We start from the raw sequence: 25,397 nt of genomic DNA, 5'->3' as shown, positions 1-25,397 counted from the left end.
CTTTTCTGTTTAGTTGGTGGAGCTCACTAATAATTCAGAATTTGATTAACCGGAGTGCTGAGCCTGTAATGATCTTTCCAGTTAGAATTTTCTGAATTGCATCCCTTGCAGAACTTAGGTTTGGAAGGGGTCCCAAAAGATCACCTAGTCCAGCCTGCACTGCATCAAGACTAAATATATCGAGGCTAGTACCAGCATGCTTATCAAACTTTGTTCTTTAAAAATTCCAGTGGAAGAGATTGCACAGTCCCCCTAGACAGTCTGCTCTAGCATTAAAAAATCCTTAGTTGGAATGCTGATCAGCAAAATCTTTTAAGCATTTCTTGTAACAAATCTAGTTGACTCTTTTAATGTCTTTCTACTGGAGCCATAGAGAAAAGCTGATCAACATCTCTCTAATGAGCTTGTATGTATTGAAAAGCTGCATCTCACTTAAAGCTTTTATTTTCTTGACTAGGCAAGAACCCTTTTTCTCAAAGGGTTTGTTTTCTAAACTTCTTGTTGTTATTTTCTTGTTTCTCTTCTGCTGTGTTTCTGTTTATAAGGTGTTCAGCCAGGACCAGACCCAGTACACCACTCAGGGCTTCAGTACCATGCAAAGTTAAGAAATCAGACAAATTGTCTTGTATATGACACACCTGTTTAACACATTCCGGAATTAAATGCATTTTTTTGGCAGCGGCACTGCACTGTTGATTTATATTGTTCGTTATCTCTACAACCCTAAGATCTGGTTTTGGTGTATTTCTGTCTAGTCAGGAATTCATTGTTTATTGATGTCTGTTTCCTAAGAATAATATATTTCTCATTACTGATTTTTTCCTTGTTGGTTTTTGGACAACCTGTCCAATTTGTCAATAGCATTTGTGGTGTCTGATCTAATCCTTCCTAGTCTTTGCAGCATTCCCTGCCATTGTTTTGAGGTTTTTTAGCACATATTTTACAAGCATAAATATTGCGATATCTGAGTTGTCAGTGAACATACTAAACGAAACAGAGCTTAGGACAGACCCTGCAAAGTGTCTTTCTCAGGTGCTTTTGCATTTTGATGAATAACCACTAATGACCACTATGGTTTTCTTTTATCAGATGCCTGTACACCTTCCACTAGTTGTATTTAAAATATCGTTCTGTGGCAGTGTCTTGTGAGACAGTGCCAACAGCCATGCAAGATGTATCATGTTCATTCCCTTCTGTTTACCCAGTGAGTTTAACATTACTTAAAAAAAGGGAACTGCATTTAGCACAAATGCATTTTGCCCATTTTCAATGTGCTTTTTTCATTCTATTAAATTAATTCATTCTATCTCAAATATTTAGAACACCATTGTTCCAAACCTTTCTGAACATAGCAGTTAGGCTATGTGATCTGTCATTCTCTTCTAGGAAACTTCAGGTGTGGAGAAGCATCTTCCCAGGGGAGGACCCATTTGAATGCATTAAAAATACTTTGACAGGTAAGACAGAAACTGCCCATTCCTTTTTTTTTTTTTTTTTAACATCTTCTTAAAGTCTTTGCTGTTTTAAAATAGTTAAAGTGCATTTTCCCTAGGAATCCTACCTTGTTCTGGTTCCTTTCTTTTTTCTTTTTCCAATGACACCATTTCTTTTGTTCTATTTTTCCTGACAGAGTGTTGCTATTTAAAATCACTCTGAAAATGATGCTAACTTTTAGTATTATTTCATATTAGTTATTTTCTGTCGTTGAATTGATTTATTTCTCCAATGTGTCTGTTTGGAGGGGAGGGGGGAGAATTATGTCCCAAAATGGTTATTATGATAGTAATTTTCTCCCTGCTCCCTTTATAATGTCTGGCATGTCTTTTTTTAGTTAAGCATGCTGTCATGTAAATTAATTGATAATTATATTTTAATTACTTCTCTCTCATCTTTCTTACAATATTTGTGTTATATATCACTTATCAGTGATCTATAAATTACTACAAGTTACTTAATAATGTTCTTCATAGCTGTGGGTAAAGGGAGTACCTACCTTCTGCATGGGTTGAAGTGCATTCTGGTATTTACACAGTCTTTTTTGGAGTTATTTGGTCTGAAAGAGGCAAGTCCTAAGCATATGGTTCAATTTTACCAGCATTATTTAGCAACCCTTCTAGTTTTCTTTCAAGAAAAATATCTATTTTACATCGCATAATTATATTTTGCAGTTGTTCCCCAAAGATCCCCCGTGGAATCAGGGCTGTATTCATAGCATTGTATCAACAGGTAGGTAACTGAGAGGTTTATAATATAAATTTCCATCTGCTCAACTGCAACCTATTTAGGAGATTGTTGTGAAAGACAGTACTATGTGCTTCTCTAACATTTCACTGGGGGATTTCAAAATGATTTATAAGACAGAGATATAACTATAGGGAAGTTGAGCTTGGAGAGGAAAGTGATTTGCCAGAATGCAGTGCAAGATGCAGAGGACAAGTAAACACACTTTGACGAATACAAGTGGGTAAAAACATTTGTTCCCTGGGGAGAGAAGGACTAAAAAGCTAACGAGTGAATTTATTTGTGTTTAGGACAATATTTTCAAGAGGCTTTTGTTTCAAACACAGGAAAATAGTCATCTCAACTGCTGGAAGACTGTTCCATGACCTAAGTATATAATTATCAGGAAGTTCTGGGCCCTGTGTCTGTGCTTTATCACGTTCAGTACTTCGGCATCTAGACTTCTTACGAGCTTCTGTGAGCCTGAAGTCAGCAGGGCTCCTCTGATTTATATTACCTGAGGATCTAGCCTCAGTAGAGGATATAAACTTAAATGAATCCCCCCTGCATTTTAGGGGGATGCAGTAAGGGGTTTGCATGCTAGCCAGTCAGCCAGCCCGGTCACAGTGATGTTAATGTTTTCTCTCCCTTAACTTCAACACACTGTTCCCAACTGTTCCACTTCACTCATCTTAAACTCTGGTATCTTGGAGTTTATTCCTTTACAATAATTGCATATTCTTGCTGTGCTGCATTCTGTCACTGCTTCAGAGTCAATGTTAGCAGAGAGAGGTTTTTTAATCTCTCGACCTCAATCAGTCCCTCTCGGCTACCTGCGTTCATTGTTATCTTCTGCAGCTTTGTACACTTGTCTATCAAATGCCTGGAGCTCAATGCCACAGTCTACGTGCTATTGCACTTGTGCTATGTAAAGTGGATCTATTCCTATCTCGGAGCAATGATTCTGCATATAAAGCAAAAAGTCTGTTTTTTTTTTTTTTAGTTTGGGGGCCATATATTGTAAATTTATGCATTATTTGCTGCTCACTGTTTCTTAGGGTGTTCCTGCTCTTGGGAGTTCTCCTCCTGAGTTAAGCTCTGTGTTGAATTATTTCTTTCTTTACATTAAGCTCAATTTGTCAAGAGTCAGTCTTTGCTTTAATTTTATGTTGACATTTTTAATAATATCCCTTGTCTTCACTATTTTACACATAATTAGTAGGAACAGCAGAATTGGCTCAGTCGCATGTTGTGCTGTTTACTTGCTCTTGTGACTCTTTAAAGGAGAGGGTTAATTGCAGCTTCCTCTGGGTTCATCTACGTGAAAGCTTTAAGTAAGACCGTTCCTTATCACTGGTCCTTTGGTGTCAGTTTGACAAAATTCCTATCTTCCCCTGTGGTCCAGGGTTCAGGCTATCTGAATCAGGTTTCCATTCAAGTTAATACTTTGAAATCAACCGAGATTAATTATTTAACAACAGTTTCTTGCATTGCCAACCCTATGTATTAAAATGTCAGATCATGCCACAGAGGATCGTAAAATTGGCTTTAACGATGATGTCCAGTGAAAGCCTGTCAGCTTTTTAATGCAGCTCAGAGACCAGAAGGCGCATAAAACAATTGCCCAAGTGTTAATTTCTACTCCTACAGGCAACGACCCTGGCTCTTTTTTTAGGGTAGCCGAGATTCATACATAATCAGCTGTCTCCGGACACGGTGGCTATAAAGAAAACAGCAAATATCAGAACGTTTGTCATGAACGGAGGGGAAAATCAGACGTTTCTCTTAGATAGCAACATGTATGCTGGGCGAAAGACTCGGGAATGAGGTGCTTAGAGGCTTTTAGTTTCTGAAGGGTGTTTGGCAAACAGGGATGGGACAGGGAGAAGGGGCTCTGCCATTTGTCCTGGGTACAGGACAGCCGGCACAAGCCGGGAACCGGTGGCAGCGAACCGGGGAACCACTCAGCCACCAGAGGATACCGGGTAGGCCGGGGCGATGCTGCAGGGGCCGGGACAGCGAGAGCGGGCACTGACAGCGGGAGCCCCGAGGACCGGGACCGCTTTGGGAAGGGCTTCCCCGCCCGCAAAGAGGGAGCTGCACCCGCTGCAAGGGCGAAGAGGGGCCGGGGGCTCGGGGCGAGCCCGGGAATCTCGGTGCGATGCCGGGCAGCAGCCCGAGGGGGTGGTAAAGGAGGAGGGGGATGAGGGGAGGGGGTCTCGCTGCGGAGCCGCGGCCCCGGGACCGCCTCTGCCGCGCCGAAAGTTTGCGAAGCGCCTCGGCGCTGGGGGGAGCGGGGCGGGGGCTGCCCCGGCGGGGCTCCTCCTCCGGGGCCGGGCCTGGGCCGGGGCCGGGCGGAGCGGGGAGCGAGCCCCCAGCCCCGGAGCTGCCGCGGCTGCGGAGGGAGCGAGCAGCGGCGGGGCCGGGGTGCTGCGCGCAGGAGGAGCCCGGGACGTGGCTGCGGGCGGCCCGGGCGCGGGGCCGGGGCGCTGCCACCATGAGGCGGCGCGGCGGGGGCTGCCTCTTGCCTGCGCCTCCCCAGCTCCTGCTGCTGCTTCTGGGAGCGCTGCTCCGCGCTAGAGGTAAGCGGCTGCCGCGGCGGAGGGGTGGTCCGGTCGCCGTCCCGGGCTCGGCGGCGAGGAGCCTTGACCCGGGCGGAGAGCCCTGCCCCGCCGCGCCGCTCACCTGCCCGCGCCCGCCAGGCGGGGAGCCCTGCCCTGCCCTGCCGCTGGACAAAGCTCCGTGCCCCGTGCCGCGCCCGGCCGCGGGGCTCTCGCCTTCTCCCCACCCCGGTCGCGGCGGGCAGGAGCCGGCGGGGTCCCCCGGCAGGCCGGGGGCGCGGGTCCCGGGGCGGCCGCTGCCCCGGCCGGGCGGCAGCGGAGGGTCCCCGCCGCCCACGCGGCCGCTGCCCCCCGCGGAAGTTTGGCGGCGGCGGGCGCGGGCTTTGTTCCCGCGGTGCGAGCGGCGGGCCGGGCCGGGGCGGGCGCGCAGGTTGCCTCGGAGGCTGCCGTGCCCGGCGTGTCGGGACAGCCGCCGCTCCGGAGCAGGAATGCAGCCGCGCACCCGCCGCCACGGGCCCCTTAAAGGTACAGCCCGGCTCGGCGGCGGCGCCCCGGGCTACCTGCCTCGCCTCGGCGGGGAGCGGGAGTCCTCCCGCAGCGCCCTGGCAAGAGGGGGGCCGAGGCAGGAGTGGTACCAAAAATAGTGGCGAGGGGACGAGGGGAGGGGCTGGCTGCCGTCTTCGCGAGCAGGGCAGCAGTTCCATGAAGTCTCGGCGGTGAAAACTTAGCTTTGTGGTTGCTCTGTCAACTGAAAAGCAATCGTCGTTTCTTCCTCTGGTGCGGCAGTGCTTTATTTCACAAGTGCGCCCGGTGGAGGGAAAAACATCTAAAGGCTTCGCGGAATTGTTTATAAAGAGTTGGAAGGCTTTTGGGGGAGGGGTGTGGAGAGGAGATGCGTACCTCGTTTCTCTCCTTTCGCTCCTTTGGCAGCTGCTGTATAATTTCACCCATTCGTTTTCTTGTATGCTACTCTGAAATTACAGGAAGCGTTTGCAGTAGTGCTGCTGACCTCCATCATTCTACAAATATTGCCTCTGGGGCACAATCACATGGGGCTTGGGTTTCAAGTAATATTATTTCTTTTCTAACAAGAAACCTAGTTGCAGGCAGCCAGCTTTTTGAGTTGGTGCTCAACCAGCTTGGAAAGGCTGAGTAGAGGGCTGCAGTTCTGGGTATCAGAAAATCTTAGAAACCAGAAGTACTCTTAAGTTCCCAAATGCCACACAGCTACTTAGCTGCAGTCTAGGAGCGACAAGGATCTAAGGCACAGATCTTAGTGTAGTTGCAGATCTGGATGTGTTTTATTTTGGCTGTTACCCAGGTGCTTCTAGTTAATGTGTCTGGGCTGTTAACAGCCATGTGGGGGACGTCTGATTGTAAAGTGCAGGTTTGCTCATAGGTGGTTGTGCCTTGATGTCTCCGGGACACTTTTTATGACGGTTTGTCTCTCTTTCAAGTAGTTTTCCCATCAGGGCACTTTCCTGTATCCTCTTGTCAAGTGAACGTGAGTTTATGATTGGATGTGCCAGCTGCTTCCAGAGTGAGCAGAAAGATAGCTTTGCAATGAGAACACAATTCCTGAGCGATGTTTGTCCTGTTTGAAGCAAGGAAAAGCATGGGGAAGTGGCAGAGAAGATGCCAAAGTTTGTGATGTGTTGAGGTGTTCTTCCCCTGAGCTAGAAATTTTTCACCATTGTCCCTTAGAAGTACCTACGGGGATGGTGTGCAGCTTAACAGCCATAAAGCAACCACGGCCACAGGACTCACAATGCCAGACAGGTAGATTGTTAGAAGCACTTGGTCATTTACCACTGTACCTCAGTGCAGGAGCAGGTAAAGCAAACAAGTCTGCAAGGTTGACCTTTGACCCTCTTTTGGTGGATAGTGTCAGTTAAAACTGGAGAAGTCTGCCAGAAAAAAAGGTCTGCAAGTTTGTTGAGCTCTTGGAAAAGTGTGTTGCAGGTAAAAACAGGTATATAGAGATAATTTAAAGCTAATGGCATGCACTGCTGGTGCATGGTGATGAAGAAGGGCCTGATGTTACAGTGGTCTATGTTAGCATAAATACAGAATGTCACAGAACCTGTCTGGGTGATGTGATTGCCTTTCTGGCTCCTGGAGCTCTGCCAGAAAAATACATGGCTAGTATCAGAGTTTCACTCCCCAAACATCTTGACTACATTTTAGAGTCACAAACTTGAACATGATACCTCTATAGAAGTATAGTTTGCAGTGGGAATCACAATCTCCGCTACGTGTACCTGGCATTGCTGTTGGTTCTGTAGGTCTCAGACAAGTGCAAAATGCTCATTTTCTTTCAGCTTGAAGCTGATAATGTTCTGCTTCCTGGGTGTGCTGAGAGCGCCTGGGTTTACTGTTGATCAGGTGGATGATATTCACAGATCTCAGGATCACTCGGAGTAATCTTGACTGTTTGTTTTTGTCAGAGTGGTGACAGCACTGAGTAACATCCCCACTCTTCTAAAATGAAGACTAAGATGCTGCAGGAGGCTGACAAGTGATGGTGTTGTGGGTTTTTTTTGTTTGTTTTGGTTTTTTTTAAACAATTCCGTGTATACTAAAACATAGTAATATGTTATTATAATTATAATATCTAATTATAATTTCATTTATTTAGTGTAGATAAGCAATTTTCTTTTATATTCTTTTTTTCAAAAGCTTTCAGTTCTATGCTTCAGCACTGTTTTCTGCAGAAGAGAATCTCTTCTTGCAACCTGGGACTGTGGGTGTATGCAGCAATCAAATTAATAGGTGCTTAGTTACGTAAAGTGCTTGCATTTCCAGAGTGTCCTGTGAACCTTCAAGAGGTATATGCTGTTCACGTGGGCCACAGAATGGGATTTCAGAAAACTTGGAACTGTTTCTCTACATTCTGTTCATTGAAGTTACAGAAGAAAATGTGGTTGGAAATAAACATTATCCAGTTGTTTGTAGTTCAAACCAGAAGGCAGTACTTGCTATGTGTTAACCAGAAAAAGAAATTGAAGTGATTTGTATTTGTTTTTACTCTTAAAAACCTGTAGTTCTCCAGACTGATGAAATTAACATTAAAAAAAGAATTAAAACAGTCATTCTATGAGAATGATCTGTAGTCTGATAGTCCTCTTGAATCTTCCTGCACTCTTGTGAAATAGGCAAATATTATCCTTGTTTTGTAAATGTGGGAAGTGAAGTAGAAATTGTCTTGCCCAAGGCCAACTCCATTTGCCCTAGAATGCAACTTACCATTGAACACAATAGAATATATACTTCATAACACTTATAAAAGCTGATAAAGAGATATTATCTTGAAAACCAGTCAAGGTTTTAAAAATAGATTTAAAAAGTAAGTGCATGTCCTACACCTTCCTTGAATTCCTCTGCTGCTTGTGACTTTTGTAGCTATTTCTCTTTTTAATAACACTTCTATTTCTCTTGGTGATGATCAAAAGGTTCATAAAAACCACAGAAATTTTACTGGCTCTCTGTTTTAAAGGGTGACTCGGTAAGTAAAGTATTGTTAAATACATAAGAAAAGCGGATACTTTACATCTCTAGTCCTCTGTTATTTCCACCTTGGCTATCTGTGGTGTTATCTCAAAGGGGTTTACATGGTAAGGTTATATGTATGCCCACACACATAAACGGACCAGTTTCTAAGACGTCTGGCTTTACCTGACACAACATCCAGAGCTGGAGCTCTGGCATGCAGCAAACCCACTCCATTAATTGGCATACTGTATTTAGTGGCTGTCTGTGTTTCACACAGATCATGGCAGAGAACGCTAATTGTAACTGTCGTCCATGAATCCAGTGTGCTTGATGCTTACACCCTTGCTTTTTGCGTCTGTAGTGCCTGTGGTTCTTTGCCATGGCTGTTATGTTAGGCATTACTCCTTTATGGGATTTTGTTCTCTATTCTGTGTGAAGACTGGGCACTGTAATGCTTCTTGAATCTCTTATTTCTGTATCATCTTCCCTGTAGATTTCCATTTCCCTGTAATAAGGATAGGTACTATATGGATCCAGGGGCGTGTGATTCTGTAGGCTTGTGGTTTAGTCATGCTGTGTATCTGGTCGCTCTGGGACTGTTACCTTGGGAGTATTTGGCTGCCATCTTGTTGTGGATGAGTTCGTGTTCAGGTTTTTCAGCTTTTCAGGCTTTTTTTTTTTTTTTTTTTTTTTTGCCTCTGTTAGCAGAACTGCCTGTTAAATGCTGAAGTATTCCAGCCTGTGTATTTAGTGTGAAAGACTCTTGAGCTGCAGTCACTGTTTCGGTGAGGAGCAGAACTCCTTCTTGGCTGCCATGAGCCTGGATGAAAGGAGACCCACTATGCAAGAACGCAAAAATAGGTTTTCATAAAGACTTTATTAACATCAAACGGAGTGGATGTTTGTAGACTTTTGCCCTCCTAAATTGTGGATGACTGATACTCCCTACATCAAGGGATTATGTTTGTTGTTTAAAGTAGAAAAAGAAAAAAAGGAGGTTGGACAGTTGGGAGCCCGATTCTGATGGTGTGGGATACATGCCTATAGCAGGATGCTTAATGTTAGCACAGCTCTGGGTTGTGAAAAGTAATAACAGAAGCTTCTGTTTTTCATGGGGTTCTTCTTAACTCATTAGATTTTTCTGTATTCAGCCACTAGTCAGCAAGTCACAAACCATTAAGATTAATGCACAGTATTTTATATGCATATTGTTTGTACTGCAAACTGCAGTTTTGTAAAAAAGTGTGTCAGAAGACAGTGTAGACTGTTGTTTCAAGTTGCTGTAGGTCAGTAGCAACTTTCTGATGTTGCCATACTCAGAACTAAGAAGCACCAGGTATTCCCCCTGAATGGGTTGGGATGAGAATGTAATTCACCTCCCTGTGCTGTAGCGATGAGGTTGTTTAAAGAAATATTGTTTGGCAAAGCTTCCAACAGAGAACGTGTTAGCCTGAAAACGGATCCCATATTCTGTAGTGTCAAGGTGAAGTTTTACTCCTGGAGTTAAATTTAGCAGCAGTGAGACCTTATCGTGACTCCAGGCAAGGAGAACCCCTCTCCTGGCTACCAGCATGGTGACTTCCTCCGTATGCCCTAGCAGGGCATAGTCTTCTGTGTCTCTTTGTTACTGCCTGACAGCCCCTCCCGACTGCTGGAGCTTTCTGTTTCTATTGCATAGCAGCAGTTCTTTAATCAGAAATCTTGTTAGTATTCAAGGATAATTGATCCGACTCTCTGGTAGGGGGTGGGGACCCAGCCTTGCATCCTTCTCCCACTTGCCACCCCCAGTTTGACCCCTGTTGTCTCTTTGTTTTCTCCTGTTAGGTTTGTGCCAGTGATGTGTGTGTGTGCTGTTTTTCCAAGCAGCCTGAAGTTGGCCGTAACCAAGAGCAGCAGTTAAATAGAGCCCGATTTCCCCGCTTCCTGGCGTTTAGTTGTTCAGCTCCATTTTCTGGTCTTCTGTGTTTTTGATTTGCAGAGAAGGAACTTACTTGGTGCCCCCGGGCATCTCTTAAACCCATTAGAACAAACTCCATTATTTCACTGTACTTAGAAATCCTCCTCCTTTAGTCCCAGCATCCATAAAAATAATGTATTCTCTGTAAGGCCCTCTGGAAAATGTTTAATAGGATCTTTTCAGACTCAAGGAGAGTTCCAGTTGGGAAGGGGGAGGGGAGAAGGCTAATGGAAGATCTGACTGCGACTCGCAGTAAGCCTGAACTTGGCCTGTGTCAGCTCTCCTTTCACCTCCATGCTGAGGGAGTGCTGAACAGAGCGGATCCAACACTGGGATCAAAGCTGGAAACAAAAGACTTTGGGAGAAAAATTTCCCGTCTGGCCAAGAGGCAGCCACACAAAGGTGGTGCATAATTTATCATTCGAGGTTTATTTCTGCTGTGTTTCTTCTTGGAGAGGGAACGAAAAAAGAAGTGACTCTCCTGCTGTTTTGAAGGGGATAAGTGATGGCTTTGGAGACTTGAGGCAGGAAGGGGATAGAGATACCATGGAAAAACTTTTTCAGTGCAGTCTGTACCCAGCTCCTCTCTTCTCAGACGTGGTCAGACATTATTTCTTCTGGGGAGGAACTCTATTCTTGCCTTTTGAAGTTTCAAAGAGTGAGTACTTTTAACTTCTGTGGTCATTCCCAAGTCTCATCATATGGAGTGGCGCTGCTCTTGGCAAACTCAAGTTCCTTGAATTTCTGAGTTATTTTTCTTACCTTAAGGATCGATCTAAGTGCTGTGGCTCTGTGTAACATGGAGGAAGAGGCTATGTTTGCCCCAGAGGGTTTGTAGTCTAAATTAGGCATCTGACATCTGATAAGGATTAGGAATGTGATAATTCTGGTGGGACAGATAAGGTCCAATATTAAAATAGCATAGCCTTCTAATTAAATTTCCTTTAGCTTTGGTTTAATGGGAAAAGCTTCTGAAAGTTTTTCCTTCCAATCGCTTCTTAGTCAAGGATAGAGAGGGGTTTTGGGGTAGGAGCTGGCCTCAAAGACTACTGAAAGCTGGTAACTGGGGGAATAAGGATGAGGAAGCAGATGCAAGGGTGGTGTAAACCATGAGAAGAAGGGAAGGGGATATAGGAGTACAGGTATTAACAGAAGCAAAGATAGGCATTTTGGAAATGAGAGCCAAAGACCTGGGCTGGCAAAGGAACAGAAGAGCCGTGTAAGGAGATCCAAGTGGAGTAATTATATGAGATCTGATGGCAGGAGGAGTTGTTAATTAGGTAGTATAAAAGATGAAGTTTTGAAAGTGAAGATGAGCACTGAGCAGAATTTAACTGCTGAGAGAGGGAAATAATTATTTTAGTAATGCTTCAAAGGAGAAGCAGAAGGAGAATGTGACAACTTGTTAGGGACACTCAACAGTAGAGTCCCTGACCTAGTGGACTGACTTTATGAAATATCAGGAGTTCAGCAATGGGGCCAGAGGTGGAACGGGAAACTCATACTGGCGTAGTGCTGAGATGCTGAGCCCGTAAGATCAAGGTGGTGGTGATGGAGCTATTTGCAATGGTGGAATGTGGGACCTGTCAGGCTTAGGAGCACATACAGCCAGAAGGATTTTTGAGTGAGATGTCTGGGAAGATATTTTGGAGGACAGTCCTGTCTGGAAAACTTTATGAAAAGGGTATGAAATGGGAGGGCAGAATTGAGGAGAGAAGCTAGGAAGTTGGAGATGATTGCCTGGAAAAAGGCGTAATGTGGGAATAGGAGGTTACTCTGGGTTTGGACAGGAGTCTGGGTACAGAAGCAACAAGACTGGTGGCAGAATATAACACCTTTCCTGGAAAAGAAGGCTACTTTTCTTTCTCTTCTCTATTAAGAATTGCTATGTGAAGGAGTGTTACTGGTGAGAAGTGTTAAACAAGTGATGGTCTCAGCCTCCTCTCTGAAAGGCTCCTGGGAAGCATTGTGTGACTAGGGAAGAAAGTTAGAGGGAAATATGCACTCTGCTCCTTCAGCCTGAATCTCCAGCTCCGTCGGTTCATTTGACTTGGTGACAGCTGGTAGTGTCTGGGAGAGGTTCTTGCCTAAGGTGTAGCCATTCACTGTAGCAGAACCGTGTCTTATGGGATCTAGGATTAGAATAAAATAAAGGCACACCTTCATTTTTTTTCCCTTAGTGCTCCCACCCAATTTTAGTTCTGAATTTGCATAAGTGCTGAATAGTCAAATCCTTTCTTTGCAACTCTGAGGGCAGGGAAAAAAAAAAAGAGAAGTCTCAGGATTGTAATTTCCTGCTTCTGTTCCAAGCTCCTGAGGATGAACCAGGAGGTGGGATAATTTTCTGAATTAAAATTGCATTTGTTAAGAGCAAGCCAGCTTTACTGCTGTCCTTTCTTTGTGATTCAGAGTTTGCAACTTCTTCAAGCTTGACAAATTTAGGAAATGAGGTTTTTGAAATCGTGTTCTTCTCACTGTGATTTTTGAAGCCTGTTACTCTTGAAAAGCCTGAGTTGAGTTTCTTTCTTACGGCTGGAGGACATGCCCCTAATTTGTGCGGCCTTTTTAAAAGGGCCTTGATCAGCATAGCACCTATTATGGTGAGGAAAAACATAATGGGTCTGGCTGTGAGAGAAAACTGGAGAGTTTGTGGCATAGGAAAGGGAGATAGATTGGAGGCTGCTATTCTGGAGGCTTTAATAGCCAAGGAGCAGGAGAGGATAGTCATTGGCAAACAGAAATGCTAGTGGCCTATCTGCGTTTTTTGTCAGAGATCTCAAGCAGAGGTATTTGGTGTCTAAATCTTAGCATGATGTGGGAGTAGGTGGGAGACTAGGTCGGGTCTCCTGACAAGGGCACTAGTCATTGCCGTGCAGACAGGCAGTTTAGTACAAGGGCAGAGCAGGTTGAATTGAGAGCTGTATCCATGTGGAGTCAAAATGGGGATTTTTCTTGCGCTTTGACTTGGAAACAGGGAAGGACTGAACTGGGCTGGTTGGTGAGGTTACTGCCCTTTGCTATCTTTGCTAGACCTTAGGGAAGGCTGCCCCTGGGTCTGACTTCCTTGCTGTACCAGTGAACAGCAGCTGCAAGAGGGTGTTGACTCATGAACAGCTGATTCATGAGTGGTTAAGATGTCTGCACCGCAGGAGTGGTAACCTCGTGTGTTGTCCCAGTTCAGACTGTCACTGCTCATGAATCAACACCGTCCGTAGGCCTTTGTTCACGGCATTTTTGAGTGCGAGGAAAATTTCAGACCTGCAGTCAGCATTACCATAAACAACAGAAGGTATTTAGGCCTTTTGGGTGTTTTTGGTTTGGTTGATTTTTTTGTGTTGTTTTTTGGTTTTGGTTTTTTCCCCAGGCCCAGGGTTCTTTTATCCGTAGAGCAGGTGGATGGCCTGCCTGTGCCTCAACTCCTCCAGAAGGGCAGATTTGTCAGTTTTGCATCTTTGGCAGTTACGTTGGGTAATTTCTATGCTACCAGTACTCTAGCAGGAAAAAAACAACCTTGCTGATCCCTGCCTTCTGCAGCCTTCCACTGCAAACTTCTTTGACTTGAAGTGGCTCATACCATCACAAGAGAACTCCATTGTTTCTCTAAGGTTTCTCTTGTTTGTGACCTGCTTCCTGTGAACTGGAAGCTGAGGAGCTGTAATCTTCTGTAGCTTAGTGCAAATTCCAGACGAGAACAAAATAAACTAATTCCTTAGGTTAAGTTTTCATGTCAGTCATCCCTAGAAAATGTTTTTTCATACTTTCTTGCTTGTTATGGTTAGTTCTTCAACTAGAAGTCTTCAGAAGTCTGAGATCAAACACTGAAGCTGGAAAGCAATGTCAAAAAAAAAAGTGATAATTCCTATGATACTTTGTAGTAACTTATTGTTGGTTGGTTGTGATGGAGAAGCAGACTCTTGATGATGGTAATATGTATACAGGAGGAAGAAGAGAAGCTCAGATTATTACTTTCAGAGAAATGACCCATGAGCAATTTTTGTGATGCAGATGCTTTAGAACAGACTGGCAGGGAAGAGGGGGTGGCAGGCACTTGCCTGCTTTAAACGCTTGGCAAAACCCTCTGATTAGCTTAATCAGGTATGTGAGGCCAAATACAACACAGTCACAGTATAGAATGAATGGGAGATACAGGGCAAATTAAACCTATGTATACTCTATCAATTGTAGGATAAAACCAAACAGTACTCAGACAGAAGCCTTTGAGCAAGGAAGGGAGTGAGGCAGAGATGACAGCTTTGGTGTGTACATCTTGACTTACCCGCTCAGGCGAAACAGCCTCTGAGCTCAGGTGTCCGATTGACTGGGACAGCTGCCAAAACACCTACATTTGCTAGCTAATATATGCAGTGCGTTGGTCCTGCAGGTTAATCTGGGAAAGGGATGGAGTGATACCTGGGTTTGTTTTGGGCTTTTTCTTGAACAATGTCATAACTACATGCTTTGCATCCTGTGTGTCAAGCTCTTAAAAATAAACATGGTGGGGATGCTAAAACTACCTATTACAATGTTGTGAGGAAAGAGGGCCGTTGGAGTTGTGCCACAGAAGACCAGATATGCCTAGGGAGCCAGCTTTTCTGACCTTGCTGGCTGCATCCCAAAGTCTTTAAGGTATGTGCTGCATGGCTCTGTGCCCTTTAGAGACAGGCAAAAGGGGAGTGGCTCACAGGAGGGAAATGACAGTAACTCCATTGGGAGAGAATTATTCTATGGCAAGATGGGGCTGGACTGAGGTGGGCATGCAGCAAGATCCCTTTACAGCCCCACACTCACCAGCGTCAGCACCCCTTTGCATGCCTAAGGCACTGTGCCAGTGTGGCTGTGCTGGCTATGCAGTGGCACTAGCAAGTAAGACACATTTTGACTACTTAGACCATGAATATAACACTGAGATTTTCCTTCTATACTATTTGGCGGCAAACTGAACAGTTGACTCCCACAAGAATGAACTGCAGAGCTCTGTATGTTCTTACATTGTCACCAGAACAAAGTTACATTTTTATTTTTAGATGTGCAAAGGCATGATAGAACTACATCTATGAAATCTTTGTAGTGATGGCTGCAGTGTAGAACTGGAAGGATTTCCATTGCTGATCTTTGCATAAAAAGAATTGGTTTTGGTGCTATCTCAGCCAAAGCAGGAAAAGCTCTCTCCATCTAAAAGTACTAGAGAACTGTAGACTGAAACCAAATGAAAATGCTGTCCATTCCTACTAGCCAACTAGACTGCCACAAGTTATTGCACCAAGTTATTATGCTGGCAGATAGTACCAAATGAAATGTGCAAAATCAAGTCAGACTCTTACCAGATACTGAACTGGCATGTGCAACTTTGAGCTGGATACAGGGAGAACACCATAAATCAAACAGTAAATGTCTAGGAAAGAGAAGTAAAAGGAGAGACTGATGAGGAGATTTTGTAATCCTGTGAGTAAAATATAAAAGAAGGTTAGAGAGAGCAAGAAAGAACTTATCTTGCTAGAAATAAAACATTATTCCTTGGAATATTTTCATTTCTGTTGTTGGACTCCATGCCATTTAGCCTTCTCTGTTGAAACCTCTGTGGAGGCAGGCGCTTCATATGTTGAAGCCATGTCTGGGAGAAACTCAAGTGTGCTGTCTCTTACATGTGGGTAACACTTGCAGAGCTTGTTTTGCCAATAAAAGCCTCTTTGAATTGGCTGTGGTGGGATGTGGTGCAAGTTATGATGCAACATGAGGCTCTTTGTAAGTGCAGATTTTGATGAGAACTTGTCTCTAAAATCTAGTAATTTTATTTTCTTGTTGCTGTTGTGAACTGGCTCCTTCCTTTCTGTGGTCCATTGTTGTATGGTTGATGTTTGAAAATGAAATGTCTTCCATCTGGTTAAGAAATTTGATTTATCCTTGGAGGCCCAAACTACTGCTTTTCCTAGTAGGAAATAAACAATGTTCCAACTGTCCTTAATTATCACCCACTTGCCTTCCTGCAGATCCATGTCTCTTGCAAGGGCACTAGAAGAAATGACTTATGGATCATGAATTGCACTTTTCCTGTCCTCTTATTCTTTCATCTCTATCAACTTAGTCCTCTCCTCCTGTTTAAACTATGTAAATTAAACATACTACTTGAAACAATTAAACAGTGGGCTAGACAGTGGAGATGTGGCTTGCCTGGAACACAGTCGGCGGCTTGTTTCAGGTGACATTAGGAATATGACTTAGAAGGACATGTTACTGATTCACGGGAAATGGCTTCAAAATACAGTTTTAGAATAATAGAAAGCCCGTGTTTTGGTATATCAGAACGAGAGGAATTTTTGTTCTTGCTGCCTTGTGCTTTCAGTAGACTTGATATCTCTCTGAGAGAGAGAAATTTTTTTGGTGAGGGTGCTAGGATGTTGTCACTGCTGAGGATTGCTCTCTGCCCGCAATATATTTGGCTTGGCCTCTGGCTGCAGGGCTTCCTTGACGCATGGGGTGTGGTTTCATGTTAAGCCTAATCTAGTGTAACTCTGGGTTGCCTCACAGGAGCGGTCTCGCCCCCTTGTCCCTTTGATAGGTCTGTATGTGTGTCTGCTGGATGAATCGGTTCAGCTTGTTGATCTGTCACGGAACCGGCCTGCAAAATGGCGAAACCAGTGACACCATGGGTTGTGTGGTATTGGCAAGCTGAAGAGAATTGCTCTTCAGTGAGCTGATCAGTATACACCTGATAGAAAGATGGAGGGAGGCAAGACCAACCTTCTTTTGGCACTGGCTTGCTGCTGCTTTGCTTTCCCTTAACAGTAATTTGGAAAGACTTTCCTGGAAACAAGGGGAGGTAAGAATTCAAGCCCAAGATTCAGTTTCTGTAGCTTATGTAAGCATAGGCCTCTTTATTCTGTATGTCAGTCTTAGTGTGCATTAGTGTCAAAGTGTGGTGAAAGATCAACCTACAGATGTTGCAACTAGTGCAGTACATTAATTGGTGATGCCTTTTGTGGTGGAAACTTCTGTTCATTAAGACTGGAAGTGAACACCTACTATCTTGTTTTACTTGGGCTAATGCAGACATATGTTCTGATTTGTTGCCAGAGAAATTGTCAATCTAAATATGAAAAGCTTTATCCCCTTGCTAGTGCCTTGACTCTCCTTCCTTAATCTTGCCTTTTAAATGACTGATGTCTAGCAAAGAGTTGTTTTTTAACCCTTATTTGCAGAATCTGAATCTGAGTTTTGCTTGCTCTCCCCACCTCTCTCCACTGATGCAGTGGTGCGTCGTGGTTTGACAAGCCTGACCTGGGCATGCACACAAAAGGAGGCACGATCCCACCCTCCTCCAGAGCTGATGCACAAATGGCCGCGCTGATGCTAAGTGTCTGGTTAGTCAAAGGAAGACAGAGCTAGCTGTTTGGAAACATAAGCTGCCTAAATGGCCATTCCTGTTTCTCCCTGAATGAATATGTGGCAGGCTGACGGGGAAGATCTACATGGGGTGAATGTCACACATGAATTGTCAATTGGATCATGTAATGATTCACTCTGATGGAAATCAAAGCTTCACAGTGTTACATGCAGTGTGTGCATACAGTAAGGACACTCCCTACTCTGAAGAGTTCAGAATTTCTGCGTGTAATAAATTGACAGATGTATCAAATAACAAGATAAAAAGCTGCAATAAAATACTGGTTAACATCATAAATAGGGGCTCCACTTAAATGCTTTGCCTTTTAGTCTTTGTGTTGATACTTCTTGTCCTGTCCTCTCCATCCCCAAAATATCTTTCTGTCGAAGCTGCCTTTCTCTAATTATTTTTTCCCCTCTGACATGCTGCATGCAATATTATCACAATTAAGTGGACACATTTTGTTGTGTCTGGGGTCTGATACTGGGAGAGTGGAAATTGTTCTCAGATGTAATGCCCTTCTAAGAGGATCTAGTTGTTGTTTTCATCCTAGATAGTGCATGTTCCTGTTATCTGCCAGCATGCTCATTAAATAGTTAGCATTAGTCTAATGAAGGGTGTCATATCTGAATCCAGCTCACAAAGATCTCTTCTACCTTTGTGACTTTTCCACCCTTTCCTCCATCCTGCCCATAGCAGCTCTTAGGGTGGACTGCAAATGGATATTTAACCATGTAAATCTATGATTCTAACCACAAAGGTCAAGAAATTTGAGCACAGAAGCATAACTTGGACTTGGTTAGGAATCCAAGTGTTAAAACCTGGATTCCTGACTTGGGATAGTTTAGCTGTGGCCAACTTTAAATAATTATTGTTGAATGTTCCTTTTTGCTGCTTTATAGCAGCAAGCTAAATTGCTGGGTAGAATTCTGTAAATACGTAATTAGCTTCAGTGGCCATATTTACTCAATAGCTTAAGTGTTTTAGTGTTTTTTCCCCATAACCTTTGGAGATCATTTTAAGAATTTAACTTGGGAGTGGTTTTTTTTGCAAGCTGTGACATAAAGGTTCCTTACGATTGTTGGGCCAGATGTCATAATGTTTAGGTCTTTTTTTTTTTTTTTTTTCTCTTCTCTCTGTTTCTCTAAGGATTGTTGACAACTTGGTTTTGGAGTCTACAGAATTTTTTCTTGCAAAGGTAAAGAACTGAACCATGATGACTGGTTGCTTAGGAGCTGTTTTTTTTTTCTGTGTACTGAAATGAGTGGCTTTTTTCCCAGATTAGAATGTTACATTTTTAAAAACACTTACTGTGCTCAAGTGTAGAATGATCTAATTCACCATGTGTATTCCTTGTCATAAGAATTTTCAGCACAGTAGCATGCCTATCCTATTTCTAAATGTACAAACACTTGGTAAACAGACTGTAAGCAGAAAATAACTCTTCAGCCGCTGTAGTGTGTCTGTAAGGCTTAAACAGGAAATGACCCCAGCTTCTTCTGTCAGTTTGGCTCTGAGGCCGTGGCTCTGCAAGCAGTGAAGGAAAGGGAGCACTCAAACTGGGCTGGGTGAGAAGGAGTTGGAAGATCCTTCAAATTTGCATCTTTTCATTGCTCATCGCCCACTGGACCACTTTCCCTGATCTGTTTTTTACAAGGCTGCACAAAGCTGTGCCAGCTCACAGGGGTCATGGGACTGGGAGAAGGGGAAGGAGGGCTGGGAGCTCTTTAAGCTAGCACTGCTGATGAATGTGAAACCACAGTGTTAACGTTTCTTTCCCATTTTGAGTAAGTATCAGTGTGTTTCTGAAGGACCCGAGAGCTGTATTATCACTTAAACAGTCAAATCAAGGCTGCTTCCTATTTCTTGCTTATCGTGCACAGAAGAAGGTTTGTTTTGGGAGGATATCTGGCAAAGAAATCAAGAAACTAGGTTAGAGCATGAAGGGCAGAAGATTTTATCTTCCCCATGGAAAACAGTCATGCTCTTCTGAGGACATGATACCTAAATCATCTTGTATGTGTTTCAGTTTGCCAAGTGTTTGTGCGGTCATAAGGAGGGACATGGGAACGATTTCCAGAATGCTGTTGCTATTTGTAATTCCACATTGTTTGATAGTGTACAATAAAGAAAATGGAGGGAGGGGAATGAACCTCCAAGCACAGTTCTCAGAATCTGGAATTAATGGACCACATTCAGCCTTGGAATAAAGGACCAGGAAATGGGAAAGCTAACTGAGCTCAGCCTCTGAGGTTGAGATGTATACTGTCATGACTGTAATGGTGTGTAGCTTAGTGGTGTACTGTGACTTCAGTAGATCTGATCTTGACTCATCAAGGCTTGTTGGCTGAAGGTCCAGATGTACCAGATGTTCTTACTTAGAGAATAATCTGTAGAAATAAATGTTATGTTCTTACAGTATCTGGGAATGGCAGTGTATGGTACCAGAAATATTTAGCAAATTTAGTCAAGATACAAACTGCACACTAAGGCCTTTTTCCCCACCACAGAAATACTTTTTTTTTCCTCCGAACTTAAAAAAAAAAAAAAAAAATTATTTTACTGCACAATCATTAAAATGGATTGCTACATTACTCTTCCACTTAGGAGTGAAAAAAGAGGAAAAAGGTCTGTGTCCAACTGAAAAAACCTCCCAGGAACTTCTCAAAGTAGATTGTAATTACTGGAAATAAAATTCAACTATGAATAGAAGTATCTAGATGAGTAGCCCTGGGTTCTGCTGCATCTTTACTGCTATCCAGTCATTTTAGGTAGCATTTATAGCACTGATGGGCTTGGGTCGTTCTTTGATCAGAGGAAGTACTCTATACTTGGTGAGTAACATCACTTCTTGCAATGCCCACAAATCGCCTCAAAAGCTTGGTTCAACTTGATTTGCCTGTTGTATCCTACTTCCCAAAGTACAGTGGAATAACAGAAGGAAAATGGCTCTTGAGTCATCGCAGTAAATGTATTTGTAAGACTGAACAGAAGACGCCACACTGTCTTGTCATGGTTTTTGGTCCTGAGATCATGGTTCTAGCAAAAGGCAGTATGCCTGCATGTAGGCTGAACTTTTCCTCTGTAGGCAGAAGAGTTTAAAAGGCTTTTAAAAAGTGTCAAAAATTCTTCTTCTGGGGCTGAATGATGTGTCTGCTGAAATGGTTTGTGGGTGTTGTGAGGAATCTGTGTCTTTTGTCTAGATATGCACTTTGGATCCTGGAACTTGGTCCAGGATGTAGTATCAGCAGCAGTTTTTAACAATATTGTTAATACAGACTTTTCATGAGAAAAATTAGCAGACATTTTTAGCCTGCTTTTGTATGGAAGCAATGGTTATTTCAATATACATGCATATCTTCTCACCCGGAAAACTGGTCCCAGAGAATAAAAGTTTGGTGAAAATGGGCAGCACAATAAAGGGAAGGCACCACAGAAGCAACTTGGCTGTGAGTTAAGATTCCTCGTGAGTTTGCATTTTGTTAAGACATGAAAGAACTGCCTCCCTCCATTTGGCAACAGATGCACCAGAATTGATTATTAGAGATAAATTCATCTGAAACTGGATTTGTTAGTTCTGCTTCTCATGTAGCTATTGAGAGTAATCAGATGTGCAAGCTGGAGTCTTGCTGGACATAAGCCTATTTCCAGGTTCCCAAGTAGTGACAGTGGTCCAAGCAGTTAGTTCACCAAGCTCAGGAGATACTTAGTCCTCTCTGGTTAGGATGCAGAAGTCTTCAATGGGCTTTAATGGGGTTGCACTTTAGGACTGCTCAAAAGCTTTGGCTGGTTTAGTATGTGGCCACTTGGCTGCAGAGTGGTATTGCTGGCGAGAAACATGTTAAACTCGTGTTCTGAGCTAACTGGCTGCTGGATGGCTCTCAAAGACGAATGAGAGGTTTAGGGTGGGGTTTTGTTTTTTTTTTTTTTTTTTTTTTTGGTTTAAACTCGTGAAATTTTTGGACTGGATGTTATTTGTTAAAGTTCTGATATTGTGCTCATCCCCAGCTTAAGGGTCCATGGAGGTTGTGCTCTTTTGTGTAGCAAGAAATTTTAACTAGGATATCTGAAACTGCTCCCAGTGATCTGCCCTGTGCCTCTGAATGGCTGATTATGAAGTAAAATATTGCTGAATGTCACAGTTTACACCCTGGCAACTTCCATTTATTTTAGCCTGCTGGATTATAAACTGGTGCTTTAGGAGCTGTGCACAACTGTCCTGAGGTAATATGTTGCCAGATAGATCCTCTGGATTGCTGGGTCTAGTTTGATTGAACTGGAAGGAAGCTGCAGGCGTGATGCTCTTTTCCCTCTAGAGACTTGAATCTTTTGGTCTTCAGGCTGTGTGCCACAGCCTTAGCCTGGCCAGGGTAGAAGCTAGCTGAGGGCAGGGAAAGGAAGGAACGATGTCCTGTGTGCTTCCAAACCTCCTCAGCGTCTTGGAGCATAAAAGAGACATTTTTTAATGCAAGTTGAACCAGTTCTGATGGTCTTCCCTAATTAGTTACATCAGAAAGGCCAAGGATCTTTACTTCTTTTACTAATTTTTTTTTTCTCCTGCCTTTTTTTTTTTTTTGGTTGTGTGTGGATTTTATTTTTGGTTTTTTTTTTTCCCCCTTTTGTCTTGCTTTCAGTTCATCCATCTGCATCTGGTCTTGCCCAGGCAGCTGCTCCTCTATTTGTATGTTCCCTGGGGGAGCTCTGGTGCTCCTTTAAGATCTCCTGTTGCTTTGGGAATTCACCTTTTAGCCATGGTGCTTCATTAGCCTCTCATTTATTTAGTAGTGTGAGAAAAGATTTCCCCTCCCAAAAAGCAGAAGAACGAGTTTCCAGCAACATCTGCCCGAAAGAAGAGCGTCTCTATGTAAATAGAGCAGGTTTTAAAGCCTCTTGCTATTGGCAAAGGAGCGGCTGGGGAGTTTTTGAAGGAATATTGTTTGACTGGGTTGGCACTAGGAGGCCCTTTGGAGACGAGGGCTGAAGAATTCCCCCATGCTCTTTCTCAGCCAGGGAAGGTTCGCACGTCAGCGAGTGGACGCGCTGGCCCTGTGCATCGTTGTCCTCCTCCGCTGCCTCGATGTCGGCACAGTCGCTCCTTTTTTTGTTGCTGCTCGTGAGACAAAAAGAGCCATTTGGGATTTTTCGACCCATCGAGTTCTGCCTTTCCTCGTGTTTGCCTGCCAGGCATTGTGGGAGAGTCGTCCCCTCTGCAGGCGATGGTGGGAACGGCCCCAGCCTCACTTATCACCAGTGACAAATCAATGGCAGCCTTCAGAAAGCTGGGCCCCAGGATCCCCGCTCAGCCCAGCTCTGGAGCAGTGGGAGGCTTCCCTGGCAGATAAAGGGCTCCTTGCAGCTCTGACTTGTTGCCTTAAATCTAACTGAGGAAACCTTTTCATTCTCTTCGGCAGCGGCCCCCTCCCCTCTCAATTTGTCTTGGGGAAGGTAGTGGCTGGTGGAAGGGGGGCACTTGGGGAGGCGGGGGAGACAGGACTGGGGGAGCATTGGAGTTTGTAACGGTTTTTCTGTTTCCCTTTCACAATGGTCTGGCTAGTGCATGCAGAGCTGGGCTCACAAAGCCTCCCCGAAGTGCCCGGAGTCCCGCAGGGCTCCTCACAGTGCAAGTTTGCTGTGTGTATTCCTACCAACAATACGGCTAGGACCAGCAACAGGCTCCAGCTTTGGGCAAATATTTCTGCAGCTTTTCTTAATTGCTTTTGAGGGGAAGAAGTTGAGATGGGTTTGAGAGGTAGGAGGGGGAAAGAAAATTTGTATGTGCAAGGGAGAGGAAAATAGATGGTTAGAGGGATTTATCTCTGGATTCTGTGGTCCAGGCTTCTAAGCGAGCCTTTGTCAGCATTCAACATCCATGCTAAAGCTAGAGAGGGTTTGGGGGGCATCAGTGTTGGATCTGAGGGAGGAGGGAGATTTAGGCAGACAACACACAATGGTTTGGGCTCAGCCAGTCTGCTTTTTTTTTTGTTTTTCTTTTAGTAGAAGACATTAGCTGACAAGCCCCTTCTGGGTGGTTTCATCCAAAGCATTGGTGTAGGCTGAAAGCACAGCCTTTTCTTGTGCTAAGTATGTGTAGCTTATTTCTGCTTAACTGTTGTGTATGTTTTTATTCTTCAGATGTTCCCTCTACTACCTGTGAATGATCTCTCAATTTCTAGTTCATTTGATCTGGGTCCCAGCTGCAGGTGTGGAAGAAATCAGAGAAGTGATGTCTCTTTTAAAGCAAACTATTGCAACTTGACCGTCTGATAGGTTTTGGCCTTGGGAGTTCCCTGAGCCTGTTACTGTAGTCTTGGGATAGTTGGGTTAGCTTGTATCTATGTGCTGGTTCCTCTCCCCCCACCCCCTTACCCCCTACCCGTTCTAAAGGTGCAGTGGAGCTATCTAAACAGCATGAAACTGCTTGATTGTATCAACAAGAGATCATATGAGCCCACTTCTCTCTAGCATTATAGAGAAAAAGTAACGAGGCCACCTCCTTTAAACATTCCATTCCATCCCTGCAGGACTGGCAGCAAGCTTGGCATGGCCACAGTTTGGGGCTAAGTTCTTATGTTGGCTAAGCAGTGTTACATGCATTATTTGCTGTGTATTAAAGACTGAAATGTCATCTTAGACGTGGTGCTCTTGTTATAGTAGGAATGATGCCAGAAGCATCATCCTTGTTCCAGATGTATCATGTCAGAAAGAAAATTTGGGCAGGAGATGCTTACCTGTGTCAGTATTCTCCCAGAGCAGGGAGTACTTTTGCTTTAAGGTCATAGTTCCACAGATGCTTTATGCTGAGTGTAGCTACGGGCAGCACATATGGAGACTGGACTTCCTAAACTCTCTGGCCAAGACTCTGGCTCATCTTCCATTTCCAGTCAGTTAAATCCCAGCAAAATTTCTAGATTGAAGCCAGTCTCTAGGTGATCAGCAGAACTTACTCTCTGTCAGTGTGTGGGAGAATACACAGGATGAGGGCAGGCAAGACTGTTGTGCTATAGTAAAGCTCGCAGTAAAGTTCTTAGCGTGCGTATAGTAAATGCTTTTAAACAAGGGACATCCTTGCCTCTCATTTAGAGATGAAGGTAGAATAAGATTCCTTCTTTGTAGGAAGAAATTACTAATATTCCAAATACAGACCTGGGTCAAAAGAATGTACATAACTGTCTTCATGGAGATTTTCAACCATGCTTATCCTCACTGGTATCTGGTGACTGGCCCTTTCTCCTCTATTATTAATGATATAATATTTGTAGAAGCGTTCTATCCTTAGAGCATCACAACTACAAGCGAGGCAAGGTTTGTAGGGAGAGAGAACAACTTCAGTTACACCGGCTAATATGGCTGGAAAAAACAGACAAGCTTTCAGGAGCACTCTTTCCTGAAAATTAAAATAGAAGCCCAAGTCTTTAAATTAAAGTGCAAGTTGAGAGCAGTTACTGTGAGTTCAGCTTGACTGTGTTAGTGAATTAGAAATTCAAGAGAAGGTTCCTAATACCCCTGGAGTAGAAGGGGATGATGTGCGGGAAAGGAGTGGTGCCACAGGGGCCAAGCCTACGCCAATCCCTACCTGATTTTCGCTTTCTTTTCGATTTATTAAAATTTGGCCAATTTCTAACTTTCCAGGCTGAAAGTTGAGGGAGAGAGAGAAGAGTTTCTGCTTAAAACTGTCTATGAAAGTTTAGGTAGAAATTATTCATTGAGTTCGGAGAGATAAGGTTAGAGAGAAAATGGTTTTAGTTGGGTTATTTTTCTTTTTCTTTTTCCTCTTCAATGTTTAACA

At 43.9% G+C, this 25,397-nt stretch overlaps 1 protein-coding gene across 1 annotated transcript in view; it reads left to right on the top strand.

Annotated features, from left to right (window-relative positions):
* The first annotated feature begins 4,423 nt into the window (after positions 1-4,423).
* LRP4 (LDL receptor related protein 4) overlaps positions 4,424-25,397 on the top strand; it is an 83,107-nt gene continuing 62,133 nt past the window's right edge. The window contains exon 1 of the mRNA XM_086749615.1: positions 4,424-4,802. Within this exon, the coding sequence (XP_086605741.1) occupies positions 4,424-4,802 (379 nt within the window). The remainder of the gene's footprint in view (positions 4,803-25,397) is intronic.

Source organism: Chlamydotis macqueenii, chromosome 5 (genome assembly GCF_036417535.1).
Source record: "Chlamydotis macqueenii isolate bChlMac1 chromosome 5, bChlMac1.mat, whole genome shotgun sequence".
Classification (NCBI taxonomy): domain Eukaryota; kingdom Metazoa; phylum Chordata; class Aves; order Otidiformes; family Otididae; genus Chlamydotis; species Chlamydotis macqueenii.
This window is presented reverse-complemented; position numbering and strand designations above follow the sequence as displayed.